At 47.0% G+C, this 25,756-nt stretch overlaps 1 protein-coding gene across 1 annotated transcript in view; it reads left to right on the plus strand.

Annotated features, from left to right (window-relative positions):
- The window catches only part of BRE (brain and reproductive organ-expressed (TNFRSF1A modulator)), a 190,383-nt gene that overhangs the window by 128,723 nt on the left and 35,904 nt on the right, over nt 1-25,756 (plus strand). Inside the window, exons 9-10 of the mRNA XM_018555604.1 lie at nt 5,759-5,829; nt 12,546-12,628. Coding sequence (XP_018411106.1) covers nt 5,759-5,829; nt 12,546-12,628 — 154 coding nt within the window. The remainder of the gene's footprint in view (nt 1-5,758; nt 5,830-12,545; nt 12,629-25,756) is intronic.

A 25,756-nucleotide genomic window follows, 5' to 3' on the forward strand; every position in this document is an offset into this window, starting at 1 on the left:
CGGTAATGACTCGCTGCCTGGCTTCCTGATTGGCCAGCTTCTCGACCAATCAGGAATCCAGGCAGCAAGTCATTACACGCTGCCCAGCTTTCTGATTGGCTGGGAAGGTGGCTCCATGCTCCCTCATCACCAGGTAACTAGGAAGCATGGAGCCGGCTTTCTGGCCAATTAGGAAGCTGGTGGGGTGGGTAATGACTCACCAACCGGGTTCCTGATTGGCCGGGAAACCAGCTCCAAGTTCCCTGGTGATGAGGGATCCGGCTTCCTGGCCAATCAGGAAGACGGGCAGCGTGTATTCACTCCCCGCCCGGCTTCCTGATACCGGAAGTTCCGGTATCGGAATAGGCATCGGGAGCATTTGGACGAGTACAAGTACTGGCCCAAATACTCAGTATCGGCACCCGTACTAGTATTGGTTTCGGTGCATCCCTAGTAACTACACATTACAGTACATAGCATACATGTACAGTACATAACATGGAAAAATATATCTGGTGCTGGTCCACTTTAAGAGTATACATTTAACATATATCTTGCAAGCAAATTATTTTTTGCCGATCGCTGCAGCTGCTGCCCCTCCTCTAGTGGTGTCACGGAGTATAAGTGGCTGTCCTCTCCATTCCTTTAATAGTTGCCGATGACTCAACAAACAGTTTAATCAATAAGCGCATCCACAGGCATTGACAGTGACTTACGCACAAACTCTGCTCTGGAGGCCACTTTTGCAGTTGATTGCGGTATTATTGTACAGCTCTTTCCTTTCATTGTCCCATCAGGCCCAGAAAACACACTTTAGCACCGCCATGGAGACCATCAAGAGAACATAAGAGCAGCATGCGTACAGTGTGGAAAAATGATTGTTATTGGGTCAGGTTGCTGTAGGCGTATTGTGTATAGTCCTGACCTGCATTTAGATATTTTTAAAATGATTGTTGCCTCCCAGCAGGTACACAGATGGCAATATAAATTACTGACAGGGGTCCTAACCCTTCCCCACTCTAAGAATAAAAAAAAAATGTAACTTGTTGTAGGGCTAACATTTCAGCCTTGACTTATTATGATGGTGCAGGCTTACTTATAAATGATTTATATGTTATACCCTTTTATTGAACCTAGTCTAATGCATTAGCTGATATCTTGGGGTTCAGGGGTCACATGATGCCTGACAGTTGTTCAGATGATGGGAGATAGCATGTGGGGTCAGTCAACTGTCAGGCCAACAAATATCAGACTTGAGAAGACCTCTGACCTTTAATTGCCTCAACAATGGTCTGTCCCATATTTCTGTCTTTACAAGTTTCTTTCAATGTAGGATATATTATGCGTGTGTGTTTGTTTTCAAAAATCTGGTTTTTGCATCTACTGTAAAATGTGTTTTGTGCAGTTAATTAAGCGACTGAGGATTCAGTTTTTCAAACACAGTTGGGTTATACTGCTGCCTGCAGGAAGATTCAAATGCTGGCAAACAAAAAAGAATGACCAGCCAGGTATAGCCCCTCCCAGGGACATCCCGAGGCCGGATGTCACCCAGAACGGGTATCAGGTGACACCCCGCCGTGATTATTATTATACAGGATTTGTATAGCGCCAACAGTTTGCCCAGCGCTTTACAATATAAGGAAGACATTACAATCACAATACAATTCAAGACAAGATGGTAAGGAGGGCCCGGCCCCTGAGGGCTTACAATCTAAAAGGGAGGGGCAAGTGATGCATGAGGAGGTAGCTGTGTGGGGATGAATTGTTTGAGAACGTGATGGTTGAGTGGTTAGGATGAGGTGGGATCGGCTTCCCTGAAGAGATGAGTAGGGATCGCCCAAAGGCAGTCAGAGTGGGAGATAGACGGATGTCATCGCGCATGCGCAGCCATCTTGGTGATACCTGCCGGCGGCCATCTTGGTGATGGACGCTGACAGAGAGAGGAGGGGACGTTCACCCGGCGAGATAAGGTATGCCCCCGGGTCCCCTCCTCTCTCCGGCAACTGTCGGGCTCTCAGTCCATGACTGAGTGCCTGACATTTCAGAGGGGGTGACACCAAAAGGACTATCAGTCATTTTGGTGTCACTCCTCCAATGGTGTTACCCGGGTGCAGGCCGCACCACCCTTGTGATGCCACTGGCGCCTCCCACTCCCAGCATGCTTAAGTTTTGCAGTACTAGAAGTAGTTCACAAACACAGATGGGTAGGACCTATATCCTTAAATGAAGTCCAACAATCCTCTGTTCTTTCTTGTTCATTAAGGGACACAGGATTGTGTTATTAAGTGACAGCTGGGACGTCAAAATGCATCCAACTGAGGGGTGGGCAGTGGTATCAAAATATTAACAGGCCCGTGTAAGAGAATAAACCCTGGGGGCAGCCTGCAGCCCCCAGAGCTGCCTGAAGGGCCTAATGTCTTGAGCTAACATCATTAACATCTACCTGGTAAAACGTAGAAAACAGGTGAACAGAAGACCTGGCGGCAGCCTTGCAGATCTGGGAAGCAGTCGCCGGACGTGGAATAGCCTAAGTGGCACTTACACATTTAGGGAGCTTTAACAGGGTAGGGTGGTACCCAATCCGTAGAGTATATTTGTAGTTTGCAGAACTGCAATGAAATGCTAGCGAGTAACTGATAAAAAAAAAACTTTATTAGACAGAACAATGTTTTCTTTCACTCTTACCCAGCCACTTAAAGCTGGACTCCAAGCAGACATGAAAGACACATATTTTTGTCTGTGTTCTTTACGGCATTATTAAATCTGTTTTAAAATGCAAGCCACTTAACTACCTGAATCTGACTCAAAATCAGCTTCATGCAGTCTACTGTACACCAGGGCACAGGGAGGGGAAGGGTGGAGTAGCAAATCAGATGTGTTTCAGCGCATGGAGCATGCTGATAGAAGCAGAGAGCAGAAAGATGGGCTCATGAGTGTGCTGCTTCTCCTTTCACTGTCCAGATACAGGGTGGGGTGGAGACCTGTAAGTGAAAATGAAAATGCAGCAGAGGAAGGTCAGGTCCCCCTCCCTGCCAGACAGGACTGTGCTGTGTAGATCCCAGGATTGGATGGCCAGAAATACAAATCCATGCAGGTAAATGCACGCAGGTTAGATATTCAGTATGTATTTCTTCTGTGATTTATCTGTTTAGAGTTCAGCTTTAAAAGAGAACTATGGGGTAAGTGTTTTTCCCCATAGTTCTCTTTAGGGTCACGGGGGGACTAACCTTCTCCCATGACCCAAAGCTCAGTATATAGCAGGCTATTGTCCGCGATATACTGTGAGCGCCGCAGCCGGGACGGATCCTGACATTACTGTCGAGATCCACCCAGCTGCATGAGTGACAGCTGGCTCTGCCCATCTAGAGACAGAGCCAGCTGTGCCCGCCCCCTCCCCCGTCCGTTCCACCAGTCAGTGCTGGAGGATCGGAGGGGGGAATCCCTGCGGGGAGCGATGCCTGACAGTCACCACTCACCCCAGGGAGACGATCGGGAAGTGAGCAGATCGGTGCATGTTTCTGCTCACTTCCCTATCAATAGAGCCGACCTGTGACAGCTTCTTTGTCACAGGTCGGCTCTAACTATGAGGATGAGTTGAAATCACTCACCTCATAGATCTCTTTTAATTCTAACCTGAGTACAAGTGGGATCAGCAAGCTGTGTGGGTGACTTGTAGTTCTAGATCAGGGACTCTCTGGCAGTAATATCCGGCAGATTCTGGAAATCTGATATAGGTTACACATTGCTTCACTCCTTGGAAGTGCTCTGATTTATTCTGTGAAATAGCAATGAGCAGCTGAGACTCCATTGCTGCCAGAACAAACACATAACACGGTCTTTGCTCTCCCATCGCTGGCCAAGAGCGAGAATTTCATAAACGGAGCACGAGAGGAGAGAACTCGAGTCCAAATTTCATATGTAACACGTATTGAAGGCTGCCCAAAGTCATAACAGTGACTTAAAGCTACACTCTGTGGAAAAATTATCATTTACACACCTCACTGGGTGATTATCATTAAAAGGCCGGGTGTTATATCCAGAGGGTGGCTGCAAAGTATAGAAACCCTGCAGCATGACATCTCCTGCACATCGTGCCTGTGTTCTATCGAAAACTCCAACTCCTCGAGATCTCCAACGACCTGACTTCCGGTTTAGTTAGAATTAAGAGGTTTAGCCGAAAAGGCTGTACTGCACGTGCGCCACCCGCGGCATTTCCCTACACACATACTACACAGCAATAAAGTATTAAAATGAACTAGGTTCAGACTAATCCAGGAAGTTATTAATCAGAGGTGCCCCACTCAATATGGCCGCAAACCTCTTACTTCTAACTAAACCGGAAGTCAAGTCATTTGAGATCTCGACGGGTTGGAACTTTCAATAGGACACCGGTCTTCCAAGGAGAAATGCGACTCACGGAGGACAGGTGATGTCACATTCCCGCCTCCTCCTCCTCCTCCTCCAATCACAGAAGGCCTTGTATCCATCAATAAAATACAATACATTTTGGTGAATGGACAGGAGTGAGGAGGGGCGAGTGATGCGACCGGAGTGCTGTACTGCTTCAGATTGCTCCCTCTCCTCAGTGGCTGGAAGCCCAGCGTTGTGTGCAGAGGATGGCGTGCTGCAGGGTAAAATATTTCTTCTTTGCAGCCCCCCTCCGTACATAACACCCAGCTTTTTAATGATCATTTACACACCCAGTGTGGAGCGTAGATTATCATTTTTCCAGGTGTGTGGCTTTAAAATAGAACTCAGAGCAAACCTTTTATTAACCTATGTAGTGGGGCTGCCCCTGCCCTGCAAGGGTTAACTGCTCATTTTCGTCTAGGTTAGTAAAAGTTTTTCCCGGAGTTCTTCTGCATTGTATAGGAAATATGCTACTCGAATCAATTGTTTAATTGTATTCGAAAAGTTGCGTGAATTTTTGGTAAACCAATCCTCGGTCATCAGTAAGAGACCGATCACCAGAAACATGGATGTGCCTGTTTGGCTATCTTACAATAAATATACAATACAAATCCCATGAAGCATCTCTCTCCGGGAGAATCTTGCAAAGCCTCATGGGATTCGTAGTTCCACCACAGCTGGAGGGCCGCAGCTTGGACATCCCTGCAATAAATCATCAGCTTTTAGGACTCACAATTTGGCAGAATTATCAGCGATCCCTTAATCTCTTTTTGACCAATCCCCAGAGTCCCAGTTTACGATCCTTGTTAAGCCTTGATAAAGGGGGAGTGGCTAGACCCCCGAAACTTGGCTGTATTACCATTTGTTAGTCCATTATAAAGCAAGTGAAGATCACTTTGCTTTGTATGACCATTGGTGTGTCACTTTCATTGCATCTTCTTCTTCCCAGTTCTATCAGGAGAGTTCTTTGGAGTTGCCCAGCTGCTAAGAGCAGCCTAACCGGAGCCAGAGAGCTTCATGGATCTGATTTGACCTTGGCAATACGGGACCCCAATAGCAAACAATCCAGCACCGCCTAAATATATATTCTAACCTTGACACAGGTCATACCCAGTCAGCCTTTATCTCAGAGCACACTGGTTGCAGGTCCCTTGTTATAGTAGTCACCTGGCTGCACAGCCCATACAGTGGAAGCGAGGACTTTCCAATGTGAACAGGTAACTGTTTATTATCAGCGTGACATTACAAGGTGTGCCTATTGTTGCTTGACATTTTTTTATCAGAAGTGCTGTTATCCTCCTAGCCTGTAGTAATGTGTATGTACACAAGAGGTGTCAGCTTGTACTAATGTGTGTGTCTTGGTTTGCAGGTTCAGTACGTCATACAAGGTTACCACAAAAGACGAGAATATATCGCTGCCTTCCTGAGCCACTTTGGAACGTGAGTTTTGTCTTGTTGGCCTGTTTGCAAGTGCGGTTGGCGGCCTTACAGATTTTGACTGGTGTACTCTCCTCCCCCATAACCCGTGGATGGGCACATTACAACCAATAATACAGTGCAGTGCTCACGTGCAGGGCCGGATTAAGAGCATCATGGGCCTGGTTCTGTCAGTCAGTCAGATGGAAAACGCAGAGTTGTCTCTCTAATTAAGTAGCTGCTCGCTCCTCAAGAGCCCCAGAAAGTGGCCACTTAATATGCCTGATTAGAGAGGCGCCAGGGCCTCTACCTGATTGTGGTAAGCCCGGCCGGCCCAGATTGCCATCGGGCATACCGAGGCGATCCGGGCCAGCCAGACCTATTTTCAATGGTGGACCTGGAGTAGGCCCTACGTTAATCTGACCCTGCTCACGTGGCTTTTAGAAAAGCCTGTCTCCTGCCAGCATTCTGCAGGGTGGAACCCTTTCTCTCTCTGGGCAAGCAGTGATTTTTTTTCGCAGAGGTCTAACACACCCCATGCTGTGCAGAGTCAGAGCTCCCCAAACAGCAGGGCAGCATGAGCTTTACTGACTGCAGAGAGGACTGACTTGGAGAGATCACTGCTTCTATATAGAAACAAGGGTCTTTCTCTGCAACATGCTTGCGGGTACAGACTTTTCTAATCAGGCTTTGGCTGCTTTCTAAAGAAAACAAACTGTAACACATTGCATTTTGTTTTAATGCAGCTGAAATGTATTTAGCTGATTTAAAGTAAAGATTAAATCAAGCTTTAACAATGAGCATACCTAGTAAAGCTTAGAATCATACCGAGTGCACAGCCAGTTAGCTGTTTTCAGAAGATTTTCCGCAGCAGGCAGAGAAGACATTGATGCTGCCCTGTGATGCATCCCCTGTACTGGATGATGTGATCTATAGTGTCACATGACCATTAAAGGAGAACTATGAGGTGAGGGCTTTTCACTCACCTCATAGTTCTAGCCGACCTGTGACAATGAGACTGTCACAGGTCGGCTCAGTAGATCGGGAGGTGAGCGAACACATACCGGCGTTCGCCCACTTCTCGATCCTGTCACGGCGCTCTTCCGTGACAGGGGAGGGGAAGGATTCCCCCCTCCCCGCTCCGATCCTCCAGCTCTGACTGGCGGAACGGACGGGGGAGGGGGCGGGTACACCTGGCTCTGCCCTCTAGATAGGCAGAGCCAGCTGTCACTCACGCAGCTGGGCGGATCCAGACATAATTGTCGGGATCCGCTTCAGCTGCGGCGTCTCAGTAGCTCGCGGTATACTGAGCTTAGGGTGACGGGAGGACGCTAGTTTGTGTCCTCCCGTTACCCTAAGGTGAATTATGGGGAAAAGCCTTAATCCCATAGTTCTCCTTTAATAATGAGCTATTAATACCTACACTTCTGGTATAAGACACTATACAAGCCATACTCATCACTGTTTTAAAGCTCAGCTTCATAAAATAAGAGGGAGTGTTCTGTAGTCTCAGGATAACAGAGACACGGGCACTCCAAGTAAAGAATCAATGGCGTCTGTTTATTGACGCATGAAACATAGCACAATGCATCAAAAAGCTTTTTGATGCATTGTGCTATGTTTCATGCGTCAATAAACAGACGCCATTGATTCATTACTTGGAGTGCCGGTGTTAATGTTATCCTGTGATTATAGACGGTTGCCATCCGTCGACTGCCGCAGCACCCGTCTTTTATAAGGAACAGCGGTTTTGAGTGCAATGGGTTCATGAACTGTGTTCTGTAGTCTAGCACGTAGAACTCAGGGCTGACAACACTGGTTAGGTTTTCAGGGATTGCAGTGGAGTCAGATTTGTCAGTTCAAACAGGAAGTTAGGAGCTCATTGAATTTCTTTCAGGATCGATAGGTATTTCTCTTTCATTCATTGAACAACACAGAATTTTGACTGATAGGTCAAGAGCAAGGCAGTTGAGTTATACGCTGGACAAGGTATGCGGTATCCCTGGCAGCCCAAACTCTCTAAGTCTTTGGGTAAGCCCCCCGCAGCATAAAGATGTGACCCCCATCAGGGAATCCTAAGGGGCAGCAGTTGATTTCCTCAGATTACAAAATAGAATTCCAGTCTTGTCCTCCAGAGCATTTTTTCACCTCAAATCTGTGTTTTTCTCCACGTTTGGCAGATTTGCCCTCTGCACTGCAGACCCTGCTTGCTCAGTGGGTGATAGTCCCAGGTCCCTCCTTTGAAAGCTTGCTGGGAATTTTTTTCTCAATCTGTACACAGTCCCCAAGAAGGACAGAGTGCATCCTATAGTGCAGTGGTTCTCAACCTGTGTAACCTCAGGACCCACATTTGTCCTTGGTCATTAAGTCGCACTACAATGGAACGCACGGCATTCCGGTATGGGTGATTGAACTGTGGACGTGAGGTTCATTTGGGGTGCCATTTAAATAAATGGCAAAGCAATGCACCTCCCGCGCCAGAACACATAGTAGGTGCGATTGTGTGGTACAGTGCGGTAATGGCACAGGACTGTGTGATTTAACGCACTGTACTCGTGTGAACGGGCCCTTAAAAACACTGACAGACACACACAACCACAGACACAATCTCACACACAACCATAGACACAATCTCACACACAACCATAGACACAATCTCACACACAACCATAGACACAATCTCACACACAACCACAGACACAATCTCACACACAACCATAGACAACCATAGACATTTTTCGTTCCCACCAGTGCTTTCTCTGTTGTGCAGTGGAGGACCTGAACAACCAGTTTGTGTTTCTCCCCTTTGGGCTATACCTGTGCCACCAAGAGCAGGCTTCCTCTAGAGCAAGGTGGGGTGTTAGCTGTATGTGAGGCTGATATAAAAACATTTCTGAAGAACCTGGCAATGTATGCTGGTGTGTGTCTTTGATGTCACCGGTTTCCTGTGAATATGAAGCCGCTTTTCTAGGAAGATGCTCCAGATAACACCTAATCAGTTTTTTGATTGATTTACTGCTGCCAGCGGTTTAAAGGTGTTACAGAGAACACTGAGCCATATACTCAGTCCTTGCCCTGAAGGAGCTTACAATCTAACATCCTGCCACGTTCATAGACCTGATTTGATGCTTAGCCAGGGGTACCTGTAGGAGGTGGTAAGGAATATCATCGGTGCTTGTTATCAAAAATGGAGGTTTTCCAGATCAATGAAAAATCTTTATGTAACCCTGGCTGATCCTTCCCGAGTTTTACAACTTATTTCTCTGGAATCTTAGCTGATCCTTCCCTCTTCTGTGACCTGCAGGTGAGTTGCACGAGAGACAACGGCACCCTTCCAAAGCTCTATAGATCAGCCTTTCTCAACTATGCCGTGCTGTGGCATCCCTAGCGTGCCTTCCGGCTTCCTCGGGTGCCACTAAATTTTGTGGTAGTGGGTCTGTGATGTGAAGGGGGGAATGAAGGCTGAAGGGAAGGGGGCTTCTGATGTAAAGGGGAACTCTGATGTAAAGGGGGCACTCTGATGTGAAAAGGGGGAACTCTGATGTGAAAAGGCGGGAACTCTGATGTGAAAAGGGGGCACGCTGATGTGAAAAGGGGGAACTCTGATGTGAAAAGGCGGGAACTCTGATGTGAAAAGGGGGCACGCTGATGTGAAAAGGGGGCACGCTGAAGTGAAAAGGGGGCACTCTGACGTGAAAAGGGGGAATTCTGATGTGAAAAGGGGGAACTCTAATGTGAAAAGGGGAAACTCTTATGTGAAGGGGGGCTCCTGATGTAAAAGAGGAACTCTGATGTGAAAAGGGGGGGCTCCTGATGTGAAGGGGGGCTCCTGATGCAAAGGGTGACTCTGATGTGAAGGGAGGTATCCTGATTTGAAGGGGGCACTTCAATGTGAAGGGGGAAACCAACTTTTTTGTGTATTTTTGCAAGGTGTCCCCCTTAAAATCTAGGACATTTTTGACTGGGGTGCTTCGAGATTTTGCATACTTTTAAAGGGTCACTGAAAAAAAGGTTGAGAAACACTGCTAAACACTTCTAATGGGACAACTTGCGAAAATGTGTGCGCATCAGCACAAAATGAAAGTTGGCCACGTTTTTGTAAAGTTGAATTCTGGGATACGCAAATATTCTGTCTATACGAGAGCCATGTGTATTCTTCCTTAAATCTTGGGGAGCTTCGTGTATTTCTTCCAGATCTGTGCAGTAATCCAGACTGCTCACTGCTGCTCTCTCTCCTTGTGCAGGTTGACTGGTCTTATCTCCGGCCCCTCCTGTAGTTTTCTGCAGGCAGCCTGTAGTGGGTGGAGCCTGCTGGGCTACTGCTCTGCTCTATGCACACGCTATGCGCTGCATAGTGATTATGTCACTTTTACTATTTCATAGTAATATCTCGGTTTGCAGAGGCATTTGGTGCACACAGAGTAGATTTATATCCTTTTTTGGAGCTTGCTGTCATAAAGACCGGTCACTGCTGCTCTCTCTCCTTGTGCAGGGTGACTGGACTTGTCTCCGCCCCCTTCTGTAATAAAGACCGGTCACTGCTGCTCTCTCTCCTTGTGCAGGGTGATTGGACTTCTCCTGAAGTTTTCTGCAGGCAGCCTGTACCGGGTGGGGACCTGCCTAGAGAAGTGTTTCTCAACCTATTTTCAGTCATGGCACCCTTTAAAAGCATGTAAAATCTTAAGGCACCCCAGTCTAAAATGTAGAAAAGGGTAAATGGAAACATGTTAAAAAAAAGACGTGTGGCTCTTTTAAAATCTATACCAGATCCTTATCTGCCATAGGGGTCTGGTATAGGTTTCAGGGGGGGCATGCAAAAACACAAAAAGTAGGAGTCACCTTCACATCGGAGTCCTATCCTTTCACATTAGAAGCTCCACCCCATTCCACTACACCTTTTAACATGGGGAGCCCCCTTTAAATCAGAGATCCCCCTTTCAAATCAGGAGTCCCTCTTTACATCAACAGCAAAAAGTTTTCCCAGCACACTCACCAGCCAGCATGCAAAAAAAACCTGTCTCACCGCTAAGGTTAAAAACAGAGGTTTAGATACACGTCTTCTGCAGAATATGTGAAAGCCGCACAACCTCGCCAAGTCCACTCAGTGTAGTGCGGTCCTAACTCTAACCTTTGAGAGTCTACATCTTGGAGCACATGCAGCAAAAGATAAAATTGGGTACAGGTTCTCCAGGAGGCAGCCCAACCTCCTTAAAGGTACAGGGACACACAAGGGAGTAGGAGTCACCTTCACATCGAAGTCCTATCCTTTCACATCAGAAGCCCCCCATTCTAGTACACCTTTTAACATGAGGAGCCCCCTTTAAATCAGAGATCCCCCTTATAAATCAGGAGTCCCTCTTTACATCAAAACCCCCATTTCACATCCACCCTCCTTTTTCACATCAGTATTCCCCCTTGCACATTATAGTCCCCCCTTCAGATTACCAGCACCCTTGATATCAGAGCCCCCCTTTCAAATCAGAGTCCCCCTTTACATCAGGAGCCCCTCTTCATATCAGAACCCTCTCCCTCCCCCAGTACATCAGGAACCACCTTGACATCAGGATCCCCCTCCTTTCACATCAGAAGTCAATTCTTTCATATCAGGATCCACCATTCTCCTTATGGAGCCACATCAGTGCCCCCATTCATGTCAGAAGCCCCCTCTTCACACCAGGAGCCTTCTTCACATCAGAAACTCCCCTTAACATCAAAGTCCCCCTCTTTTTCACATCAGAGTCCCCCCTTCACTTCAGGAGCCCACTTCACATCAAAGTCCTCAGTCTCCCTTCACATCAGAGTCTTCAGTCCCAGAGCCTCTATGCAAAACTTTGAGGCACCTCTGAGGAAGCCAGGAGGCACCCTGGGGTGACCTGGCACCTTGGTTGAGAAAGGCCGGCCTAAGGTTCAGCTTTAGCATGTTAATGTCATTTTCAAAGATGACTTACAGGGTTATTCACTAAGTTGAGATGCCTCAAGGACCTACACACACACACAATAGGTTGGACTTGATAGACATATGTCTTTATTCAACCTCAAATACTATGTAACTAAGTTGCCGAAGGCAGCCGAGTGAATAACCGAGCCGAAGAGCCAGCCGTGAGATCACATTGCGGAGCAAACGGCTGCCCTTCAGCAGGTCGTTCGCCCCGCTTCGGCTGTCACTTCGGCTCAGTCAAGCTGAAGAATATGCCTTTGGCTCGGCTGAGCCGCTCGGCCGCCTTCGGGAGCTGCTGTACGGCTATTGTGAAGAGAGCCGAAGGATCAACTGAAGCTACGGCTATATCCTTTGGCTCAATAGTGAATAACCCCTTTAAATCTGCCGCTTTGGTTAAAATATTCACTCTCGCATACGTCCCTCGTGGTGACCATAAGCGGCCATGCTGACACACTCATGGATGCAAAAAAAGGCAATTGTTTATGATACACAGTGCTTTAGCCAACTAAGTCTCATTCAGTTAGAGTTGAGATCTAATATAAGGTAGATTGAGTGAACTTTTCTTTTTACTTGGACACGCTTACAATGTTTGCTGTAAATCACGAGCAGCCAGATTGGCAATACATTGTGTGTGTAGAGACATGAACTTGTAAGCTTTCCTTGAGGAGGGAAAATTGATGTGAATGGTTCAGTGTTCTCTGTGGAAAATCTTTAATTTCTGCATAAAAGGGTAAAATAAATAATTGTATGGACGGCAGTGTTGGTGGGAAGTGCTGATCCTTACTGTCTTATATCTTTGCAGCGGTGTGGTGGAGTACGACGCCGAGGGTTTCACAAAGCTGACTCTATTGCTGACATGGAAAGACTTCTGTTTCCTCGTTCACAGTGAGTAGAATGCTCGGGGCAAAGGCTTTCATCTCCGGCCCCATCATGAAAACATGTAATTCAATGTGACAGTGTTATCAACATGCAGATCAGAAGTTCTCCTAGAAATACACATTTCATGGCCAGTAATAAATGCCAAATGTGCAAAACAATTCGCCGATGGAGAACAGCACGGCGCAGCTTTGTAGACGTATTTATTATTTGGTAACATATTCAGCGGCACTTCATAGAGTACGTAGATCCATTCCAATCAGTGAAATCTCAGGCTGCCACATTCACCGATGGAGAACAGCACGGCGCAGCTTTGTAGACGTATTTATTAATTGGTAACATATTCGGCGGCACTTCATAGAGTACGTAGATCCATTCCGATCAGTGTACACACACAATACAAGGCTGCCGAATATGTTACGAAATAATATGCCATCTGTTACCATGCAGATGACTGGAATCACACCTAGAGCCCATACACCACAAGGCATGAGTGCCAACCACGTAGCCAGCTTTGAGCTAGCATCATGTGGACTTCTTAAACATTAAGGGAGGATTCGATTATTGCACAACTTAACAATTCCCGGCACTCACACCTGCCAGCCAGAGTGGGGAGCAAGTCATGGCTGGGGTGTGAGTGGGGGGGTTGTAATTGGGGCAGGGTTGCTGAGTCACTGATGGTATGGGTGCAGGGGGGAACTGTGCTGCTGAGTTACTGATGAGAGAAGGGAGCAGGGTTGCTGGGAGGGGGAAACAGGGGGAGCTGAGCTTCTGTGTTACTGCTGGGAGGGGAGGTGCTGAGTCATTATTGGTAGCTAGAGTAGGGGGTATCTTTGCTGCTAAGTCACTAATGGGATGGGAGCTGAGCTGCTGAGTAACTGATAAGAGGGATACGCAGGGAAAACTAAGCTGCCAGGTCACTGCTGGGAGGTGGGATCAGGGGGAGCTTAGCTTCTGAATCACTGAAAGAAAGGGAGTAGCATAGGGAGGAAAACTGCTAAGTCTCTTCTGGGAGCAAGCGTAGGGGGAGCTGATAGGAGGGATGAGCAGGGAAAACTGAGCTGCCAGGTCAATGCTGGGAGGTGGGATCACGGGGAGCTGAGCTGCTGAGTCACTTCTGGGAGATGGGAACAGGGGGAGCTGGGCTGCTGAGTCACTGCTGGAAGATGGAATCACGGGGAGCTGAGCTGCTGAGTCACTTCTGGGAGATGGGAACAGGGGGAGCTGGGCTGCTGAGTCACTGCTGGAAGATAGGATCACAGGGAGCTGAGCTGCTGGGAGATTGGATCACGGGGAGCTGAGCTGCTGAGTCAATGCTGGGAGATGTGAACAGCGGGAGCTGGGCTGCTGAGTCACTGCTGGAAGATGGAATCACGGGGAGCTGAGCTGCTGAGTCACTGCTGGGAGGTTGGATCACGGGGAGCTGGGCTGCTGTCACTGCTGGGAGGTGGGAACAGGGGTAGCTGAGCTGCTGAGTCACTGCTGGGAGATGGGATCACGGGGAGCTGGGCTGCTGAGTCACTGCTGGGAGATGGGATCACGGGGAGCTGGGCTGCTGAGTCACTGCTGGGAGATGGGATCACGGGGAGCTGAGCTGCTGAGTCACTGCTGGGAGGTTGGATCACGGGGAGCTGGGCTGCTGTCACTGCTGGGAGGTTGGATCACGGGGAGCTGGGCTGCTGTCACTGCTGGGAGGTGGGATCACGGGGAGCTGGGCTGCTGTCACTGCTGGGAGGTGGGATCACGGGGAGCTGGGCTGCTGTCACTGCTGGGAGATGGGATCACTGGGTAGCTGGGCTGCTGAGTCACTGCTGGGAAATGTGAACAGGGTGAGCTGGGCTGCTGAGTCAATGAAAAAAAGGGAGTAGCAAGGGGATCTAAACTACTAAATCTCTTCTGGAAGCAAGAGTAGAGGGAGCTGAGCTGCTGAGTTATCAGTTGAAGGGGGGAGCTGAGTCACTGCTGCGAGGAGGGAGCTGGGTGAGCTCAGTAACTCTTAAGCTTGCATGCTTGTTGACTGAAAGCCATTTCTAGAAAGGAAAGACCCCTCTGTGACTAATTTGAAAGCTGAAGATCCCTATTGCCAATTACCAGTTCTGCAGACATAGGCATGTGGAGGAGGGAATCTAAAAGAGACAGTGTTGCGTTATAGCTGCTTTGGTCACAGAACTGCCATTCTGGTGCTGGAGTTGCACTTTAACATTCAGAAATCTTGTTACTGAGGTAGATTTGCTGCTCCCCGGCAGTCGCCCTTTTTCGTCGGTATTACGTGTTGAAGATGACCTACATCTTTCCATTCCCACACCCAGCCGCTCTCCCCGCGTGTGGACGGGACTCGGCAGAGCCAGTGTTTTGGCCTGTTGTGGTTACTCTGGAAACAGCGATCGTGTAACTGTCTAGGGCTGGAGAGGGATAAGCTGCAGTGAAGGGTGTTTGTTGCCAGCGTCAGGAATAAGACTGACAAAATGGGTGATATGAGATCTGTTAGCTTTGTGCCAAAGCAAATATCGTTCTGTAGCCGTGCGTGTCAGGACATTTTCCTGGGATGTTAGGCACTCTCTCACATCTCGGCATGTATTGCTGTAATTATCACTGGCACTCCGGTATTTCCTAAAACAAGTAGGCGTGCACACACAGAAAATTGCTCCCAGTACCCTACAGCACTTTCCGCTGGTCCCAGGAACCTGGAATCACACACAAAATTTGCACGCACCCCGCCATTTTCTACATGGATGTCCCTGAACTTTGCAAAGAGGCCTGCAAAGCCAGAATATGGGAGGCTGCAACAGAGTCTGCAAGGTACCTGCATCCCACCCAGTACATATAAGACTGGGTTCACACCTAGGCGTAGCGAATATGCGCGTTTGTCGCTCGTTTCGTGACGTGCGTTTTTCCTGCGATTCGCGGTTAAAAAAAAACGCGCGACAAACGCGCATTTCCGAGGGCTACTTGGCTGTATCCCAATGGAAACGCGCGACAAAAACGCCGCAAAGAAGCTCATGTACGTTTTCAAGCGTAGGCCGTTTTGTAGCGCGTTCAGACGGGCTGAAATACGGCAAGGTGTGAACCAGACCCATAGAAAACAATGGGATTTTCATGTTTGAGCGTTTTGTAGAGCGTTGAACGCGCTACAAAACGTACAGGTGTGAATCAGGCCTAAAGTCCCAGCAGTTAAACAGTGCTTGCAAAGTCCCAGCTTCCTGCCACAGCGCCGGCAAAGTCCCAGAAGTTTTGTAGATTGTCTGCAAGGCCCCAGAACCCTGCAAAGTCCCAGAAGTTTGCAACGATGACTGCAAAGTCTCAGATACTATCATAGCACCTGCAAAGTCCCAGCAATTTTGAAAAGTGTCTGCAAGGTCCCACAGCCATGCCACATTGCCTACAGCAGGGGTAGCAAACCTCCAGCCCTCCAGCTGTGGTGAAACTACAAATCCCATGATGCATCTCTCTTCGGGAGTCATGTCTGTGGCTGTGAGAATGTTGCAATGCCTCATGGGATTTGTAGTTCCACCACAGTTTGCTACCCCTGGCCTACAGAGTCCCAACAGTCTGCAGTAGTGCCTGAAATGTCCCATCACAATGCCTACAAAGTCCCGACAGTCTACAATAGTGTTTGCACAGTCCCAGCAACGTACCAAAGTGTCTGCAAAGTCCCAGAACCTACATAAAATACCTGTAATAAATAAATAAACCTCAACACAGTGCCTGCCAAGTCCTAGCAGTATGCAACAGTGTCTGTAATGTCCCAGCATCCTCCTGCCACAGGGCCTACCAGGTTTAACCAGTTGGCAACCGTCTGTGCAAAGTCCCTGGCATCCCAATACAGTGCCCACAGAGTTCCAGCATCTTGTAACAGTGCCTGTGTTCTATCAAAGGTTGTGACTATGTTAGAATGTGTGACCGGTGACGTGTCACACATTTTAACATAATCCTGCCCAGGTTTTCTGGGGTGGAATACGTGACCACCAATAGGTCAAGCATTCCAACGCTTTGTCAGCTGTTCCAGGGCAGATCGGCATTGCAGATCTTATGTGCAGGAGAACCGATCTGCCCTGGAACAGCTGATCGGTCCTGAAATGTCACTTCCATCCGACTCTGTGAGTACGATCTCACATTCCACCCCACTCACAAAGTCTGATGGAAGTGACATTTCAGGACCAATCAGCTGTTCCAGGGCAGATCGGTTCTCCTGCACATAAGATCTGCAATGCCGATCTGCCCTGGAACAGCTGACAAAGCGTTGGAATGCTTGACCTTTGCATGGTCACACATTCCACCCCAGAAAAACTGGGCGTGATTACGTTAAAATGTGTGACCACGTGACCGGTCACACATTCCAACCCAGTCACAAACTTTGATAGAGCACCTGCAAAGACCACTCTTCCATCCACAGTACCTACAGTCTCAGCACTCTGCAGCTGTGTCAGCCAAGTCCCAGCCAGAGTGCTTACTAAGTCCTCGCATCTTCCAACAGTATTTTTAAAGTCTCTATACCCTGCAGTTGTGTCTGCACAGTCTTGGCACTGTGCAACAGTGCCTGCAAAATCTTAGCAGTCTGCAAAAGTGTTCTGCAAAGTCCCAGCTACTTGCCAGAATGGTTGCAGAGTTCCCGCATCTGGTAACAGTGTTTGTAAAGTCTCTGCACTCTGTGCTTGTTTTTACACTGTGTTGGCACTGTGCAACAATGGCTGCAAAGTCTTAGCAGTCTGCAAATCCCACAAACCCACCACAGTGCCAACAAGGTTCCAGCATCTTACAAAAGTGTTTACAAAGTCCCAGAACTCTGCTCGGCACCTGTGACTACAAAATCCCCGCATCTCGCATCAATCTGCAGGGACATTGTAGACACTGCTGCAAGATGCTGTAACATTGTATGCACTGTTAGGATGCCCTGGGACTTGACACTGTTGCAGAGTACTGATCCTTTACAGATACTGTTTCTGAGTACTGGGACATTATAAATACCGTTGCAATATGCTGTAACATTGTATACATGAGGGTGTCCTAGAACTTTGCTGACACTGTTGCAGAGTGCGAATACTTTGCTGACACTGTTGCAGAGTGCGAGTACTTTGCTGACACTGTTGCAGAGTGCGAGTACTTTGCTGACACTGTTGCAGAGGTCGGATACTTTGCTGACACTGTTGCAGAGTGTGAGTACTTTGCTGACACTGTTGCACAGTGCGAGTACTTTGCTGACACTGTTGCAGAGTGCTGGGACTTTGCTGACACTGTTACATAGTGCGAGTACTTTGCTGACACTGTTGCAGAGTGCGAGTACTTTGCTGACACTGTTGCAGAGTGCTGGGACATTGCTGACACTGTTGCAAAGTGTGAATATATTGCTAACACTGTTGCAGAGTGTGAATACTTTGCTGACACTGTTGCAGAGAGCTGGGACTTTGCTGACACTGTTACATAGTGCGAGTACTTTGCTGACACTGTTACATAGTGCGAGTACTTTGCTGACACTGTTACATAGTGCGAGTACTTTGCTGACACTGTTACATAGTGCGAGTACTTTGCTGACACTGTTACATAGTGCGAGTACTTTGCTGACACTGTTACATAGTGCGAGTACTTTGCTGACACTGTTACATAGTGCGAGTACTTTGCTGACACTGTTACATAGTGCGAGTACTTTGCTGACACTGTTACATAGTGCGAGTACTTTGCTGACACTGTTACATAGTGCGAGTACTTTGCTGACACTGTTACATAGTGCGAGTACTTTGCTGACACTGTTACATAGTGCGAGTACTTTGCTGACACTGTTACATAGTGCGAGTACTTTGCTGACACTGTTACATAGTGCGAGTACTTTGCTGACACTGTTACATAGTGCGAGTACTTTGCTGACACTGTTACATAGTGCGAGTACTTTGCTGACACTGTTACATAGTGCGAGTACTTTGCTGACACTGTTACATAGTGCGAGTACTTTGCTGACACTGTTACATAGTGCGAGTACTTTGCTGACACTGTTACATAGTGCGAGTACTTTGCTGACACTGTTACATAGTGCGAGTACTTTGCTGACACTGTTACATAGTGCGAGTACTTTGCTGACACTGTTACATAGTGCGAGTACTTTGCTGACACTGTTACATAGTGCGAGTACTTTGCTGACACTGTTACATAGTGCGAGTACTTTGCTGACACTGTTACATAGTGCGAGTACTTTGCTGACACTGTTACATAGTGCGAGTACTTTGCTGACACTGTTACATAGTGCGAGTACTTTGCTGACACTGTTACATAGTGCGAGTACTTTGCTGACACTGTTACATAGTGCGAGTACTTTGCTGACACTGTTACATAGTGCGAGTACTTTGCTGACACTGTTACATAGTGCGAGTACTTTGCTGACACTGTTACATAGTGCGAGTACTTTGCTGACACTGTTACATAGTGCGAGTACTTTGCTGACACTGTTGCAGAGTGCTGGGACTTTGCTGGCACTGTTGCAGAGTGCGGATACTTTGCTGACTCTGTTGCAGAGTGCGGATACTTTGCTGACACTGTTGCAGAGTGCTGGGACTTTGCTGACACTGTTGCAGAGTGCGGATACTTTGCTGACACTGTTGCAGAGTGCTGGGACTTTGCTGACACTGTTGCAGAGTGCTGGGACTTTGCTGACACTGTTGCAGAGTGCTGGGACTTTGCTGACACTGTTGCAGAGTGCTGGGACTTTGCTGACACTGTTGCAGAGTGCGGATACTTTGCTGACACTGTTGCAGAGTGCTGGGACTTTGCTGACACTGTTGCAGAGTGCTGGGACTTTGCTGACACTGTTGCAGAGTGCGGATACTTTGCTGACACTGTTGCAGAGTGCTGGGACTTTGCTGACACTGTTGCAGAGTGCGGATACTTTGCTGACACTGTTGCAGAGTGCTGGGACTTTGAGAAGTCTTGGTACTCTGCAGCAGTGTCAGCAACATGACAGGCATCAAGTCCTATATCTCTGCAATGTCGCATGCAATGACTTGTCACGCGGCAGAAACGCATGTGAGGGTGCGGACTTTGCATAGATCCATGCCGTGGTACACACTCCTCTGCACGGCAAAGTGTGACACTGTTCAGGCTCCAGCACTGTAAGAACACGCATTCAAATGGTCAAATGGAAGATCATGGCGGAATCCCAAATTCACCTGTTACATCTCCTATCCCGCCGCATCGCGCGTCGCTCCCGCCGCACGCTGGCCTCGATGCAACCCGCAGACATTCCCTGACAAAATGATGTGACAGTTCATGTCATGATTACATAAACACCCCGTACAACTGCAAGGAGCCTGTCTGCAAACAGCCCTGTGATATCTGGTGAATCACCACTCCAGCCGGAGCTATTTTTAGGCCCCGGCAGCCTTGTGTGCCATAAAAAGACACAGCACAGATAAAGAGCATTGTAATTGTTTACAGAAGCTTGTGAAACAGCAGCAGCCATGCAGAACCAGATGAGTAAGCCAGAGGGGTCTGTTGGCACTTTCCCTCCGACTTACTCATCAGTCACTGTCTGTAGACAACGCTGCCGGGACTGTGACTCAGATGTGTGATGAAACAACTGCTCTGTGTTCTATAATAAACAGCTCAGCTCTCTGCACAGGCTATGTGCAGCACAGTGATAATGTCACTGCTACTATTACAAAGTAATTTCTGAGTTTGCAATTTATTTATTTATTACAGGTATTTATATAGTGGAGACAATTTACGCAGCGCTTTACATAGCTGCACATTCACATCAGTCCCTACCCTCAAGGAGCTTGCAATCTAAGGTCCCCATATCACATGCACACGGGGCCAATTTAGACCGGAGCCAATTAACCTTCCAGCATGTCTTTGGAGTGTGGAAGGAGACTGGAGTACCCGGAGGAAACCCCATACAAGCACAGGGAGAACGTGCAAACTCCTTGCAGATAGTGACCTGACTGGGATTGAAACTGGGGACCCCCCCCAGTGCTGCAAGGCAGAAGTGCTAACCACAAGCCTGGGCATATCCGCCAATCCTTTCTTGATTTATTCCAGTTATATGGCCCACCATGTTGATCCCCCAATGCTGAAACCATCACCATGGTACTTGGGATACTTCACATCACAGAAGAAAGAGGGATTGGTCCAAGTGGTCGGGAAATGCTCCCATTTATTTCCAGTGAGCCCCCCGTGCAGTTTGACTCTTTAAACATTGCACCTGACTGTTTATCGATCCACAACTCATAGATGCATGGGCATTCCTACAGTTTTCACCACCTGAGGCCAGGGGTGGTGGTGCTGGCAGTTCATGTTGGCGGCGGGGGGGATTTTGTTGACAGCACACATTACCAGGGGTAATATGTCCAGCACGGTACCTATGTCCAGTCCCCCACCCAGCTCACTGACATCACTGGTTGCCAGCCAGAGCTTCCCACTCAGCTCCTGGCAGCCAGTGACATCGGTGAGCTAGGCTGAATGCCGGCCAGAGCTTCACAGGTTGCTTAGAGCTATTACCTGGGAGATGCTAGCCAGCAAGATGGTGACAGTTGTGGCGCCCCTGCCACCCCCCCTACATGACTTAGTGAGATGCCACCTGAGGCAATTGCCTCAGTCTGCCCCATTATGGGGATGGCCCTGCATACATGTGTATTCGCATGTGCTGAGGTGGTAAAAAAAATAAAGGGTTGGTTTCTTTTGCTGCGTGGACACTCATTAAGGACCGATAAGAAATAAATGGCACATGTAACTTAACACATGTCAACGCATCAAAAACAGGCAAACATAGGTGGAACTGGGCCCTTCTATGTATTTTAGAGCTGATGTGTCTCTTTCCTGAGTGTATTTTTTTTTAACACTAGAGTACATTTAGCCATCAGTCATCAGAATAATGCCGCTATTTATAGACTTAAGCAGTTCGGACCCCTCAGTTTGGGTTCATTATGCCTCTCTCAAAGTGAACCTGTCATTAGGCAATAGGATATAAACTGGCACCATGCTAGCTGACATGTTAGGACGACACCTTGTGGGCAACAAAAATTACTAAAATGCCTCAACTACTTTTCCTAATGGAAATCGCTGTCCAAACTTAGAATTTAATAAATAAATTGAAATAATTGGCGCTCCTAACTATAATTAAAAAAAATATATAAAATAAATAGCTGTGACCACTATGATGGAGTCCCCTTATGGATTTTTCATTTTATGGTGAGTGCAGCTGAAGTAATGGGTCTCAGTGGAGAAGGGTCAGAGCTTAAAACTGGTAGGAAGATATGCTGATGGTATCTCCAAAATATAAAAGTGCCTCTCTATATCAAAATGGCATGCTTAATGTGGACTGGTTCTTAAATTACTGAAAAGTTTTCTGAAGTGGATTCTATTCTGACGCTGCTAGCTGCATTTGATGTGTTTAACAGATTGACCTTTGACCTCAAGGCCAGTGATGTCATCAGCCCTAAACAATGGCTCTTGTGTGGTCTCCCTGATGTGTTACTGCTAATAAAGTTTCCTGGGCAATTTCCCAGGGCTGCATTTTCAGCCAGTGATTACATCCTCGTTAGCTCTTGGCATTTTAGCCAAAGATGCCATTTATCACAGAAAATTGGGACACCACAATGGATCATGGCGCTATGATTGTGAGCGGTTGTCATCCCAAAACTCCAACAGCAGAGAAGACTTTCTAATAGAGGGAGAGAATAATAAACACATTTGCTTAAAGTGACATTAAACCCTCAGATTTTTCAACATAAAACAATACTGTAATGTGTGCCTTACTGTAATCCATGGTTGTTTCCCTTCTCTTTGCTGCTCTTCCTTTTAAATTTGTATCTGTTCTCATGCTCTGCAGAACTTCTGTTTTCAAGCAGACTGCCTTGTCTATGAAATGGCTACATGGTGTCTGTGTATAGGTTTGCAACCTGAGCCAGCACTACAGGAAGAGGCACTCAGCTGCAAAGGGAAGTTCTCCCCAAGCATGAGAAGACATGAGGATTTAAAAGGAAGAGCAGCAAAGAGAAGGGAAACAACCATGTATTACAGTAAGGCGCACATTACAGTATTGGGTTATGTTAAAAACATCTGAGGGTTTAATGTCACTTTAATTACATGGAATCTTAACATTGCACTCTAAGCACGCAGCTAAACACAGGGATGCAGTTCATACTCCATGTAATGGATAGAGTTAAGCCATAATAGGAATGTAAAGTAGTATTTTTTCAATAATGAATCCAGATCGAAAAAAATATACACTGCCTGGCCCAAAAAAAGTCACACACTGATATTTCAGTGGACCACCTCTAGCTTTGATTACGGCACACATTCCCCGTGGCATCGTTTCAATAAGCTTATGCAATGTAGCATTTATTTCCGTCCAGAGTTGTATTAATTGTTCACTAAGATCTTGTAGTGATGATGGGAGAGTCGGACCTCTGTGTAAAGTCTTCTCCAGCACATCCCAAAGATTCTCAATGGGATTAAGGTCTGGACTCTGTGGTGGCCAATCCATTAATGCAAATGATGTCTCATGCTCCCTGAACCACATCAGTCTCTGGACAGAGAACCTTACACTCCAATCTCATCACAGCCACACACTCTTATAATTCTACATTTATATGGCACTGACATATTCTGCGGGGCTGTACAGAGAACACAAATCATATAGGGCTGATATGAATCTTTTGCATCAGTCTATGTGCAGGAAGAAGCCTCACACTGGAGGGTGATCTATTGTGGAGTGGAGTATTGGAAGAAGTCCCACACATACATGGGGGAATCGTACAATACTCCATGCAGATACAGTTGTTGTAGGAAGTAAATCCCAGAATTCAGTGCTGTAAGGCAAGATTGCCAGCTGCTGAGTCCCCCACCCAGTAATGAAAGGCAGGAAGCAATACTCAGAAATGGAGTTATCAATTGCTAAGAAAGGTGTCCTCTTTTCTGAAGCTTTTAATAGAACTCTGTAGGATTTTTTGTGTTATTTTTCCTCTGATAGGATAACACTTTTGTCTGTTCCTTTTAATATTTGCACTTCCTCACAGTAAGTGAGGTGATAAATGAGACAGGGGACAGGGGATCTATGGGCATGGTGACTCATCAGACACAGCCCTGTGATATATGTGTCTGTGTAGCCAACATATGCGACCCAGATGTGGCCATCACAAGCTTACTGTAAATTAGCACTGGGACTTCTGAGTGTCGGTCATTGTACTCTCCTGCTGAGAGACCATGCTTTCCTACAGCTCATCATCCCTTCCTGGAAAGCCAGAGGTTGATCTGTGTGCATGGAAGAAAGGTTTGTACATCTACATAGCTATGGGAGAGATATTATGATGGTTGCGGTTTCCGGGGCCTGGCGCTAAATAGCCTGGAGAGAGTGGTCAGACGTGCAGGTAAACACCGACTTGTAGACTTGGCTTGGCTATACCTCTGTGGAGGAGAAGGCCCGCTTATCTGCATCAAACAGTAGCAATTTAGAAAGGGTTTCCTAACCTGTGCGATATATCCTATAAACCATGGCTGGTTAGAGTACCGCAAGATTCGGCCTGTCTATGGGTGTCTTAAATCTAAACTCCAGGCAGATATAAAAATCACAAATGAATGCATCTTTGTATTTATTAACATATCATAACATTTATTTTTTACTACAATTAATCCAAGATCCTGACTTGGTATAAGGTACTATTGGTAGGTTTTGTTACAATTCCCCTTGTCTTCGACAGGTTATATGTTGTATAAGATATTGCCCTTTGTTTTGCATGATCATGCATGGAATGCAAACTGTCACACACACACACACACACACTTATTCTCAGGATTAGTAATTTCTAAAGTTTACTAACTAACACACTATTTTATATGCTTTGTAATGAATAATTCTGACTACGCATGCACCTAACCCTTATCTACAAAACGACCTTCAGAAGAGGCCAGTTTTAGCTAAAACTGGTACTTGTTTACAATTTTGCTTCTTTGGAAAGATAAAGTCAAAAGAGAAAGAGAAGATGGTTAAAAAAACAAGATGTCTGAATATAAAAAGAAAGATTTTTTAGATATATATATTTAGATATATCTATATATACACTTTCTTTCACACCCTGTGCAGCAAAACTCACACTGGGGGAGGGAGAAGCAGCACAAGCAGGTAAGCAGGTGTGCTGCATTTACTAACAAGTAATATGCTGATAATAGGAATAGAGAAAGATGAGCTCATTAGTCTGCTGCTTCTCCTTTCACTGTCCAGTCACAGGCTAGGGGTAAGACCTGAAAGTATTACTTAACCTCCCTGGCGGTATGATTATGTCAGGAATTTTGTACCAAAAGCGGTACAATTTTTTGCATGGAAATTTGGTGTTATGTATTGTAGGCCTGCAATTCTTAGTAAATCTTAGGAATAACTCACCGGCATCTGACTTTTAGTTTCGTTTTCGGGCCGCGTATAGCAGTGGACGCCGCGGGCTCGCAGGGACAAGGTGAGTGTCACTTTTCTCTGCAGTTCCGAGTCTGGCTCGGGGGTTACCGCTCCTGGTATTGAAAATTAACCCTGAGCCAGACTCGGGAATACCGCCAGGGAGGTTAAAGGAGAACTATGATGTGAGTGATTTACACTGATCCTCATAGTTAGAGCCCACGTGTGTCATTGAAACTGTCACAGGTCGGCTCTATTGATCGGGAAGTCAGCAAAAACATAACGCCGCTCGCTCAGTTCCCGATTATCTCTCTGCAGAGAGCGGTGACTTTGAGTCACCGCTCCCCGCAGGGATTCCCCCTCTCCGATCCCCCAGCGCTGACTGGAGGATGGACATGGGTGGGGGCGGGCACAGCTGGCTCTGCCTCTAGATAGGCAGAGCCCGCTGTCAATCAGCCAGCTATTTTAACATCCATGGGAGGATGTTAAAATATGTCCTCCCATGACCCTAAAGAGAACTATGGGATAAAAAGGTTACCGCACAGTTCTCTTTTAACTGCGGCATAGAAAACCAGGGTTCCTCCCCCGCAAGATAGGATCATAGCTGTGCAAATCTAAGGATACAAGTCAGCACTGAGATGCAAAAAGGGTGAAAACAAGCATTCTATTTTTAAAAATTGTCAATTGCTTGATACAAACTTCATGCCATTCAGTTGGGGTTTACATCTACTCTAAGTCACCTGGAATGACCCTTATATTGAATAATGTAG

The sequence above is a fragment of the Nanorana parkeri genome, unplaced genomic scaffold (assembly GCF_000935625.1).
Source record: "Nanorana parkeri isolate BGI_ZX_2015 unplaced genomic scaffold, ASM93562v1 scaffold204, whole genome shotgun sequence".
Taxonomy (NCBI): domain Eukaryota; kingdom Metazoa; phylum Chordata; class Amphibia; order Anura; family Dicroglossidae; genus Nanorana; species Nanorana parkeri.